This window comes from Dermacentor silvarum, chromosome 8 (assembly GCF_013339745.2).
Source record: "Dermacentor silvarum isolate Dsil-2018 chromosome 8, BIME_Dsil_1.4, whole genome shotgun sequence".
NCBI lineage: Eukaryota > Metazoa > Arthropoda > Arachnida > Ixodida > Ixodidae > Dermacentor > Dermacentor silvarum.
The window spans coordinates 150,904,400-150,916,736 of record NC_051161.1 but is presented as its reverse complement, the minus strand read 5'-3'; the positions used below and the strand labels follow the sequence as shown (position 1 = coordinate 150,916,736).

General features: G+C 46.9%; 2 protein-coding genes across 2 annotated transcripts in view; both read left to right on the top strand.

Annotated features, from left to right (window-relative positions):
- LOC119462498 (uncharacterized) overlaps window positions 1-12,337 on the top strand; it is a 127,166-nt gene that overhangs the window by 52,337 nt on the left and 62,492 nt on the right. The window lies entirely within an intron of this gene.
- LOC119462497 (endothelin-converting enzyme 1-like) lies at window positions 17-6,552 on the top strand. The gene is made up of 2 exons (XM_037723842.2): window positions 17-284; window positions 5,684-6,552. The coding sequence occupies exons 1-2, from the start codon at window positions 166-168 to the stop codon at window positions 5,922-5,924; spliced, it is 360 nt and encodes a 119-aa protein (XP_037579770.2). The 5' UTR covers window positions 17-165; the 3' UTR covers window positions 5,925-6,552.

The window sequence follows — 12,337 nt, the reverse complement described above, 5'->3', positions numbered from 1 at the left end:
TTTTGGTACACTTTCAGTAAGTGGCTGGTGATTAATGCCGCAAGCAGAGCATGGGTTTTACCACCAGTACTGCGATTTTACGCCTAATACTTCTTACATTATGCTTATCGCGTTGACACACAGAGGGGCTCGTTCCTGGACGCCGACCGGAGAATCCGCAGCTGGATGTCGCCGAGCAGCCGCAAAGCGTTGGAGAAGAAAGCGGCCTGCGCCGGCAGCCAGGAGGCCCTCATGGACATCGCTGCCGCTGAGATTGCGCTGGAAGCCTACAGAGCTGCCTCACGGTAAAGTGAACGTGTTCATTATATGTGTCTGTCATTACAGCGGCGGAATAAGAAGTTTCGAAGGTCTTGCTCCCATTCAGGGCACTTCGGCACGTTAGTCCTGACACGTTCCTTAGTTTTACATTTGCTAGGAGGTTTATTAGCAGCGGACGCTGGCCAACGGGCAGCAGTCAAAGCGTTCTGCCAACGACAGCAACCACGAGTTCATAGCACAAATGGTTTCCAGCAGAACGTATGGACACGGACAGAAAGGGGACGACGACACACGCTGGACTAGCAACTGAATGTTTATTCATTCATCATCATCACCTTCGAAACGCAGCACACATGCTGGAAGTACGAGACCCGCCCTTGCAACGGGTTCCCGCAATACGATTCCGACCATTCTAAGAATGTAAAACGAGCCATGGTGACCACAGTGCTACAAGCCGCCCTAAAGAAGTCGTGTCATCACCTCATGAAAGAAAGCTTCATGCACCAGGTAACCAGGCTCAACAACGCTGGCTAATCGAAAGGCCTGCTTACAACTGTCGCCGAAGGGTTGCTAAAGAAGATAAAACTCCCGAACAGCAAGCCTCAAGAAAAAGAAAAGAGCCAACAGAAAAGGAAGAAGGTCGCAGTTGTGCCTTATATACATGGCCTAACCCATAAGCTAAAGAAGATAACCGGAAAGGAAGGCGTCACGGTTGTATGTTCAGCACCAAACAAGGCATATTCAATGTGTGCGCGAGTCAACAATGACCAGAAAAATAAGCAGTGCACAATCAACCACTAGAAGAAGTACACTATCTGCAAGACAGGGGTGATATATGATATACCTTTATCACGTGGCCAAATATATATAGGACAAACAGGCAGGTGTGTCAATGACAGGACAAGAGAGCATGCAGCATCTTTAGAAGGAATCTCCGTTGGGCATCTCGCTTTTCATCATCGCCAGCACCATTGCACCGTACAACTTTACGACATACAGGTTTTAGAAACAAGTAAAGACAAGCTGACGCGCGAAATTTTAGAAGCCATGGCCATTGACAGAAGCGGTCAATCATGCATCAGTGCACCATCGATACTACTAACACAAAAGGAAAAACAAAACTACTTGCGCAAAGACGACTTTTCGCTCTGATAGACGGATAACTGGCATGACAAAAGCAAAAAGCATTGGCTGTCGTGTGCTATAAAAGGTGTGGGAAACCAAGAATAAACATTCATTTGCTAGTCCAGCGTGTGTCGTCGTCCCTTTCTGTCCATGTCCATACGTTCTTCTGGAAACTATTTGTGATATGTGCAACCAACGAGCTCAGGCAAACACTATTCACGAGTTCATGCCCGTGGCGATGCTGCTGAAGCACACTCTACTCTTCACAATCGCCCTCCGCAGAAAAAGGCACCATCCTGGCAGCTTAAGGCGAAGACACTACTATTGGGTCGTTGTACGGCCTAATGCGACAGACGTGGACAAGTTCGCGGCCGCGATGACGCAGGTATGTCGATGGCGTGATGGTCTCCACGAGGTATTTGACCGAGGACGTTTGCTCCAGAACGTGGTAGGGTCCAAGGTATTTAGCAGACTGGCCAGATTTAGCGGAGTGGCCAGGTGTGGTAAGGGTACCCGAAGGCCAGACCAGAAAGTTAGAGGAAAATGTTGGTGCAGAACGGTCGGCAGGTTGACGGGATTGCTGCTGCCACTGGTCCTCGGTGGAAAAAGAGCGAACATGCTGGCGGCATTCCTCAGGATGTCTTTCGGACGCGTCAGGTTTATATGAAAGAATTGTATCGAACGTACGTATTAGATAGTTCTCGTCCATGTAGGAGAAAGTACGGGGAAAATCCAGTAGTTGCTTGGGCCACAGTATTGTACACATACGTCACGAAAGGGAGAACTCTGAATGATCAGAGGCGACGTACGTTGATAGCATATCACCAAGAGTACAGTTGAAACGCTCTGTCATGCAGTTATTTTGCGGATGCTACACTGTACTTGTGCGACATTCGTCGAGTAGTGCCTTCAACGAATCGGAAAGAAAGGCTCAGCCTCTATCGCTCAGAAGCTCACGAGGGGCACCGTGGCGCAGAACGAAATGGCGTTACAGAAACGATGCAACGTCGCGGGCGGTGGCAGTCGGCAGAGCGGCTGTTTCAGCGTAACGGGTCAAATGATGCACTGCAGCAGTAATCCAGCGGTTCCCTGCTGGAGTGGATGGTAGCGGTCCGTATATGTCAATACCAACACGATCAAGGGGTCGACTAGGGCAGGGAAGGGGTTTGGACGCGTAGACTTGCCTGGGAGTTAATTTGTGTCATTGGCACTGAGCACCGGAGCGAATGAACTTTCGCACGTAGTTATACATGCGGCGCCAATAAAATCGGAGGCGTAGCCGAGAGTACGTCTTGAAGAGGCCGGCATGCGCGCACTGTAGGTCTGCCTGGAAAGCGTCGCAGGTGCCACGGAGAAGGCGGGGCATCACAAGAAGCCACTTGCGACCGTCAGAAAGGTAGTTACCACGATAAAGAAGGCCATCGCGAATGAATAAGTGCGTAGCCTGGTGACGAAGAGCGCGAGGGGGTGAAGAGGTGGATGGATCAGAAAGGATGCTGATGAGATCCTTGAGCTGCCCGGACGGCATGTTGCGCAGTGCATGTGATGCAAGTGTGTGCTCAAGGGCGGACAGGCGAGTACTGTCAGCTGGGACTGGGGAGCGATAAAGGGCGTCAGCGTTTGTGTGTTTGCGGCCGGAAGGGTAAAGAACGCGGATGTCGAACTCCTGTTGCTTAAGGGCTCAGCGAGCAAGTTGGCCAGAAGGGTCCTTAAGGGTGGACAGCCAAAAAAGGGCATAGTGGTCAGTGACGACGTCGAAAGTGTGACCATATAAATAAGGGCGAAATTTTCCAAGGGCCCAAATATTGACTAAACACTCTTTCTCTATAACCGATAATTAGGTTCGGCTTTTGTCAGAGTGCGGCTCAGTAACAATATTCATCGAACCCCAATTTACGCTGCGCGAGTACGGCACCTCGGTGGGGGCTGCAGGGTCTAAGTGGCGGAGGATAGCTGGCGAGGTTAGCAGGCGGCGTAATTTTGTGAAGGTGTCCTCGCAGGCAGGTGACCAAGCTGGAAGTTCTTTGTCGCCGCTTAGAAGGCCTGTCAAGGGTGCACTTATGCATGCGAAATTTCGAATGAAACATCGGAAATACGAGCATAAACCAACAAAACTTTGAAGTTCCTTTAACTTCTTTTCTTTTGGAAAGTCGGCGACTGCGCGCAGCTTGGCTGGATTCGGAAGAATGCCATCTTGCGAGTCAACACGGCCAAGAATGGTGAGCTTTCGGGCACCAAAAAGAGGCATTTCAGAACGTGCTCGAGACGGCTGAGATGTGTGCGGAAATCAGAGGAAAAGACAACTACGTCATCCAGGTACCACAGACATGTGCTCCATTTGAGGCCGCGCAAAATATTATCCATCATCCTCTCAAAAGTGGCTGGAGTGTTTCGCAGGCCGAAAGGCACCACGGAAAATTTGTATAATCCGTCAGGTGCCACAAATGCTGTTTTATGTCGATCAGATGGTGCCATAGGCGCTTGCCAGTATCCGGGACGTAAATCCAGCGAAGGAGAGAACGGCGCTCCCTGAAAACAGTCGAGGGCATCATCGATGCGCGGTAACGGGTAAACGTCCTTGTGAGTTATCTTGTTCAGACGTCGGTAGTCGACGCAGAACCAAATAGAGCCATAATTTTTCTTCACAAGAACGATCGGTAACGCCCAGGGACTGTTTGAGGGCTGAACAACGATCATGTCAGCAACCTGATCGTCAATTACACGGCGCTCCAAGGCGGATACCCGATAAAGGCGTTGCCGTAGAGGTGCACAACTGCCTATATCTATCTGGTTAAAAACAGTCGACGTGTGACCTAAACCGGAAGCAGGGCTATCCAAAGAAGCGCGGAACTTCTGCAGGAGAGTGTGCAGCTGGCTTCGTTCGGAAGATGACGTGTCGTCAATGGAGCTGTGGAAAGCGCCTAGGAGGGACTGATCAACCGCAGGGTCACATGTAAGTGCGTAGAAGTTCCGTAGAAGTAGGAGCGGCCGGAGCATCAAAGATAGAAAAGGTGTCGACTGGCTGAATGAGGCCTAGGCATTCCCCAAGAAATAAAGGTGCAAAGAATACCGCGGGATGGTCGACGACCATCTTCGTGACGCCACTGTGAAGAGTAAGGAGAGCAAAGGGCAGTGCAGAACATATGCGGCGAATGAACACTCCAGAGGGCCTAAAGAGGACAGTGTCATCAGAAGTAGCGGCGCAGGACACAGCCACAAGCAGGGAAGAGCTCGGAGGAATGGCATTGTCTTCGGAAACAAGCAGTTTAGCACTATAAGGGCGGTTTTCGATTGTCTGGAAACCGTGAAGTGCAGAAAGCTAGTTGTTATTATTTGCAAGGAAGTCCCAGCCTAATAATTTCATGGGAACACAAGGGTAGCATGGCGAATTTGACGGTATACAGACGTCCTTGACTGAAGACTCGAGCAGTAAAGGTAGGGAGAAACGTAATGTTTTGAGCGCTCGTGGTTCGAAGGCACAGGTCGGATAAAGGCGTCAGAACCTTTCTCACTATGCGACAGGGTTTGTCGGAAAATATGGATACCGCGGCTCCTTTATTGACAAGTGCCAGGACGGCGATTACTTCGACATACACTTCAATTACGTTGGCTGGAGAGGGACGAGGACTTGTGCATTGCGACGTGGACGCAATTGGTGCCTCGGGAACTGCGGCCATCAGTTTTGCTGCTGGGTGGGTCTGGTACGGTGACGCATCGGAGAAAGCGAGCGACGGCGTGGAGATGGTGAGCGGGGCGTAGACGCGGGTGGGCGATCAGGGTAAAAGGAAGAAGTACGAAGGCTGGATTGCGAAGAGAAAAACTGAGCGGGGAAAGGTGGCGCTCGCTAGATGTTCGCTAAAGGAAGCATGCGACGACGGCAATGGCGCACCACATGACCAGCACCACCACAACCAAAACATATGGACGGTTTTTGCGCATATCCAAGGCATTATTTTCGCGTGATTGACAGATTTTGCTGGGCTACTCGCCAAATAATGCTCACGCATTATTAAAGAACCGAACGTCTTGATGTTACGTTTCCCAGACAAAAGTAGGTATCCTGACAACCATGCCGCAATGACTATTTCAAAGACCACTTTGAACGTACGTCAGATTAACCGCCACTGCGTCTTTAAGACTATGGCATTCAGCTGCTGAGCACGATGCTGCCAATTCAACACCTGACCTCCTCTATATCTATCTATCTATCTATCTATCTATCTATCTATCTATCTATCTATCTATATCTATCTATCTATCTAACCTGGTTAATTATTCTCTATTTCGCTTGCTCCTTCAGGTCCGGGGTTCCTGGTGATTCTGGCACCAGGAATGCGCTGCGTCGCGGGATCCGCTCGGGCAGCGGTGTCGCGGCCATCACGGAGGATATGCTGTTCTTCCTTGCCACGGGACGCTCGCAGTGCGGCATGCAACCGCCGCCTCTTCGGTTCCTGCGGAACGTCGAGGAATTCAGCCGCGTCTTCTCCTGCACCCCGGGGTCGCCCATGAACCCGCCGCGGAAGTGCTCATTTTTCTTTTGACAATACGAGATCTATGCACGGCTCTATAGTCGTCGGTGTTGAATCGTCTAGCGCAGCAAGCTCAAACTCAAGCTAGTGCCCTAATTGTTTCGTCTCCTGAGCGCGATGTAATCGAATTGTATCCACGTTTCTCACTATCTATTTCGGGGCCACAAATATGTTGCTTCTATGTCTGTGGTAAAAGTTCTTCTTCGCTGCCAATGTTTACCAAACAGGATATCTGCATTTATAGGAATAACTGATAGCTGAGACGGACTTTGCTTATTTTTCATGCCTTGTGGGCTGCCTTTGATTGGCTTTGGCCCTTAAAATTATTGTTAAGTGATATCTTGTGAAAAAAAGCTCCGAAAACCACTGACTCCATCTGCATGCGCATTTAGAAGCCCAACAAATATTTCGTACTTGCAATACAGAAAAGGCACTACTTTTGATATGAACAAGTTTTAGGTGAAGGTCATTTACAAGACTAAAGAAGGCTCTACATTCATGTCGGAATGTTTCACCATTTACTCGTGTTCGTATCTTTGCAAGATATGCCTTATTTCTACCTGCCTTTCCTGCACATTAGGTGCATTCTCGTGCGTTTTATGTTTGGCGCCCCACTTTGATGCCATGAGTGCCTCAGCAGCTTTTTCCCCCCGCTGCCTATGCCTGTCTTTAACGCAGTTAATCTCCTGCAGCCTCTGTACACATTACAGCATACAGTAGCTGTATGCAGCAGCTGTAAAAATTACATTTTGAAAATAAAACTGAAAATTATGATAGACAATTTCCACATTTTCCTTTTGTCGTTTGCGTTGCATTCACCTGACATAGCGCGTACGAAAATCCTAAGTGCCGGTTCTCGTGTATTTCTATATAATTGTGGTGACGTGTCCCTTTACTAGGTTGAAATCATGGGGAGGAACGGCAATCGACAAACAATTCGGTATCAGCTACTCAAGAGCATCACAAGCTTTAGTCTATCCGCGGTGGCAGACTTTTTATACGTCCGCAGCTGTAGAACAGAAGGTCACGTGTTTGTTTTTTGGATGCGACTGCAATGCAAGAACGCCGCATAGCCATATAATCCAATATGGGCGACAGTAACTTTGATTTGTTCAACGACCACTTGTTCACGCATCAATTTGAACATGAGGTGCCATGTCTACAAAGTGGCAGGAAAATTAGTTTTCTCCTTGAAGTTAGACAAGTCTCTTTAAGTTGATAATCGGCGTTGATGAAGCAGGATGCAGGTAGGGGCTAACAAACTTGGAGATATATTGTGGCGCTAATATTTACACAGTCAAATGCAAAGTTTGCATAATACTGATCACAATCACAGAAGTAAACAGTGCCTTAGTCTCCCACTTATCCTAAAATAGAGCCTAGGAGAACTGTCCCTACGTATGACTAACCAAGTCTCACTGTTTTATCACCACGTGGTTATGGCCCAGACTAGCATTGTATCGTACGGAGTCTTACTAATCTATCAGTTTGGTTATTACTGTCTAGACTGAAAGGAATGGGTTCCATAAAGTCTCAAAACACATTTCAACAAACTAAAAATGGGAGGTGCCTACTGCTTGCCTGCCTCGACATTCCCCAAGCCAATGAGGTTACAAATTAATTTAAGCCACCACCCACTAGGTTGTGCCTAACCTCCTAGCAGAGACTACAGGCAAGCCTCCGGCGCTCTTTCCCATCATGGCTCTCTCTCTCTCTCCCATTCCCACACCCTTTGTGATTCCTCGCTACATGGGTGCCCGTAATTTCTATGGTCACGTTTCTGCGGAATTTGATCGCAGGCTAGCTCTCATAGAATACCAGAAGTGACACGCGCACCGGCAATTGACAAGCGCTCCGTCAAAGGGGCGTTTTTGTCGAATCCTACGCTGTCACTACGCTGGCCTCTGCGAGCCCTGTAAATTCTTGGCACCGTCTGTGTGCATGTCATAGAGCATGCCAAACTTTCTTGCCATTATGGGTGCGTTGCCTAGGCATTTAGACCTGACCAAAGGGCGAGTGAGTCAGCGACCCCCCCCCCTCCCCCCGCCTTTCGTGATGGTCTCATCAGTAGGCAATTGCCCCTGCATTCGAGCACTTTACGCACAGTCAATTACCCCGTGGAGGCAGAGCTGCAAAAGTGCTTGTACACTTTAGTGCACCACGCCGCCTATTCGGCACGTTTGAGAAATGAGCGTTTTAACAGTATCTACCCGCCAAGCATTTCATGTTGCAGAACGTTTTGGGGAATTCCAATGAGAGGCTTCGAAAGAAAGCTAATGAACAAGAGTAGCAGGACGATCCCACACAGCTGAAGACCATATTAAATACTTTACCAAAAGACAGCGGTGTGTTAAATATGTATTGCGGAACTGGCGAAGCACTAACAAAAGCACAGTGATCGTGTAAAGACAGGAAGTGCTATGGAAGTTGCGGGTGGGTTTTAAATTAGTTGACTTAGATGGTCATATACGACTTGATCGACTATGTGCTTTGGCGAGTAGGACGCCGTAAAGTCGCCGCCCCAGTTAACCAAAGAAAAACAAATCCCGACCTAGCACGAGTTCAACGCTGTCACTTGCAATTGCTAAAAAGGGCTATTTATCACAAATATTATTACCTGTGCTAATGAGGCACGGTGATGAAAACTCCCACTGATCCCATTAAGATCATCTGTATGAACTTTAAATATTGCACAGCGCTTTTTTCAGGTAGATTAGTAAATATAAAGACTAGTGGAGATTGCATAAAAATCTGCAGATCCAACGCATATGTTGCAATCTATACGAAGCGATGAAATAATGCAGCGGGTGACTAAATGCTTTCCATATAACGGTGATGCCTCCGATTAAATTTACATTCATGCTGTGCAAGGTGTATTCTGAAGCAATGCTTAAGTTTACGCACCACAGAGGTCACCACTTTATTGTCATGCATGGCCACTCACAAGCTATGCCTAAATATAAACTCTAAATCAGGCGGATACACGCCGAAGCGACAGGACGGTGGGGGCCTTCTTATAACGAGGAAGATCGATAGCAATGACCTGCAATTTGCGGCAGCCCAGTCGATGGCCACAGAGTATACGGAGGTGAGCAGCCGATATCCATAGTCTTGTAACGCAGGGGTGTAATTTACTGTCGCCAACGTCGGGGTATAACCAAGTCTTCGTGATTATAACGATATATGGTTTACAGCAGTGGCGCACCGACGGGAGGGGGGGGGGGATTCCGGGGTTGTAACCCCCCCCGGGTTGTAACCCCCCCCTGAGGCCGACTTATCCCCCCTCCTTTTGTTTAACCCCTTTTCTTTCCTTACGCATTTGAGTACTGCAACTAAGATGTAAGACGCGCACTCGTCTGTACATTCGCAAAAAGAACATTTTTTTTAAATTTCCCGTGACGGAATCAAAATTAGTGCTGTTTAGATGGTATTGACAAACTGTCAACCCCCCCGCCCCACCTGCCAGAGATCCTGGGTGCGCTACTGGTTTACAGAATAGTACATTAGGTTTCTAGCTGGTACACTCTAAAAAAAAGGGGGGAGTGACCCTTGATCCTTTAAAGGAGGAACGGCGATGTCCCCTATGTTCGTCTTTAAATGGAGGAACTTTCGTCCCTCATGGCTGGGAGCAACTGTTTTCGGGCCGGGTAGTGCGTTCGTTGCCTTTGTGTCTGGTTTTGGAAAGTTGGGTGCACGTCGAAAAGAAAGCATGCGAATCAAAAGCGTGCCTGAGCTCGTCCACTACGCAGCGGCATGTATGCTGTGACAGCGCCTCCTTTATTTTTAGAAAAATAGAGGAGGCGCTGGCTGGGAGTAACATCGTCGATGCAGCACCGGCAACTTGGAGAGCGCTTTTCGACCGCGTCGTACCGTTCGAAAGGTAAGTAAGTAATCGTGCTTGCTAACTACACGCGTATTGTGCGTGCACCTCATGTGTGCACAGAATGCGTGAACGTAGGAAACGGTACTCCCACGACAACAGTAATACCTGTGTTGATGCTTGATAAGCGCCGGTTGGCAGAATTGAGTTATGCGAGTTTATTGCGTCAAAGCGAAATTGAAAATCTTGAAAAGCGTCTTCTTCCTATCAGAAATATTACGTTCAGAAATAATCGTGATCATCATGTGCGCCTGTGCGTGAGCTCCCCCTTTTCTGCTGAAGTTGTATAATAGCGACCCATGTGCTTCTTCACCGATTCTTAGCGCAATCCCGTTTCCTCGCTTATAAATGCTTCGACGTCGTAAATAATCTCTGCTTATGAGGTTTTCGGCTTACGAGCAGTTTATGAGAAAACGGAGTTTTTAAGAAAAGGTGTGTTGACATAACTTATACGCAACAAAACATGACGGGAAAGTTGCTGATGAAAGAAAAAAGAAATGAATTGTTATGTAAAGAAACATTTGTTTGTGATGTGCTGCTCCTGCGTATCATGAAAATTTTACTGACATGAAGGGGCCATATTATCATGTGCACTGTTGCCACCCTGCACTTGTGCAAACATTGTTCTCGTGACTATTATTAGGTGCTCCTCGCATGTGTTCACCATGTGACAGCATTAATGGGCTACTGCTGAAAGGTAACGCATAACTTATTTTGTAGTGGCGAGGCTGTGACCACATAACGGAGGGGACTCCTTGGCTATGGCTGCCGTGGTGCAACGTGTAATCTGGATGGTCGAGGCAGGTATGTATGAAGTGTACGTGTTCCAAATAGTAGGATCTCAGTATCATTCGTCGATAAGTTAGTCGACGTATTACTCAACACAGCTTACTAAATTGACTAAATATTTATGCAACTTGCTGCTTATTTGTGTTCATAGCTGTTTTGCACACATTATCTTGTTCTATAAGAAAACTAGACCCAACATGTTGTGATGAGTATTTTTTCTTTCAGCAATCGCTTGGCTGCGATTAACATTTAATTTTTGCTAAGTACACAGTGTATTCATTACTTTTTATTTTGGTTTCATTGTTTTGAAACTGTTTCTCATGCTGTAGCTTTTATTTCCGATTTTCATCTGTTTATGCTACACGCTCGTGCAGTATCTGCGTATGTAAGAATTCAAAGTGCAGTGGGCCAAATTTGTCAGAGGTCTAAGCGCACGGCGTGCTTAGCATTGTTTAACATATTTAAAATTATTTGTCTTGTTCGCAGAATAAATGCCACTGGCAAATGCACATTTGACGAGCTTGGAACTTCTTGAAATGATACATGAAGGCCAGTACTGACTGTGCTGCAGCTACTACACCAGTGAGGTGTTTTCTAGTAAGCTCACTATTTTATTTTATATTCATGGCAAGCTATTCCGAAGCATGCATGTAGGCATTGTAGCAGTTGCGAGTCTGTCTAGTTACATTATTTTTCACTTTAAGTCAATACAGCATAGACCACAGAGTTAGCTGGTAGATAGTTCAGTGTATTGATACGGTCTCATTAAAGAAGTTCACTACTTCGCACATAGTGCTTAAATGTCTGCTTACTCTTATGGCATTTGCTGCTTATTGCAATGTTGCTCATCAAATGAATTTGATTTCAACATGACCACACAGAACATTCTGATTGGCACTAGTGTAATTTTAATAGTGATAATCAACCAAGAAGGCTTAATTCTACAGCTCTCAAGAATTATTTCTAATACTTTGGGTCCCTTTCCATGTGTTCTGTTTCATCTTGTGTTTCATCAGCACAGTGGGCAGTCCTTTAAAATTACTCATTCTACTTGGCGCTGTTCAGGTAGAAAATGTTAACCAGCAAGTCCAAATTATAATGCTATCGGTAAGAGTTCTATTACTGGGTGGATGAATACAAAGTGCTATAACTAATTGTAGAAGTATTTTTGACAAAAATACTGGTGTCTAGAACAAGCACCATATGCACTGCAACTCTTATAGTGTTAAGTTAGGTAGGCAAGTATCTATGCTAGGTATACTTGTGCATATACTTTCTACCTATTAGCTAGTATCTTAGCTACATGAAACAGGGTATGTTGTGGCTGCTGTAGTCAAATTTATGATTGATGTGCTTGCCTTTTTTTCTTGTGCACTTACACTTACTGCTGTGGTGTCTTAAGCATTGTAGCCGTGTGACAACTGAAGTATTGCAACAATGCGTAAGCTAGCGTGCACCTACTATTGCTACAGTATGCCAACAGATCCTATCACCATATTCGTGCGTTTTCTGAGAACAAGCTGTGTTGGCTAGGTGAAATTTGTAGTATCCTTATGAGTTTGCCGGTCAATTCACGTAACTTGTGATGACAGAATTCAGGGGCGTAGCTAGAAATTTTTCTCGGGTGGGGGGGGGGGGGGCGGTTCACCGACCCAACCGGGAGGGGGGGGGGGAAGCGTCAGCTTTTCTCTACGTGCCGTGATCGATCATAAATTTCGGTAATTTGAGCAGACTCTAGACATGTATATCGAACATA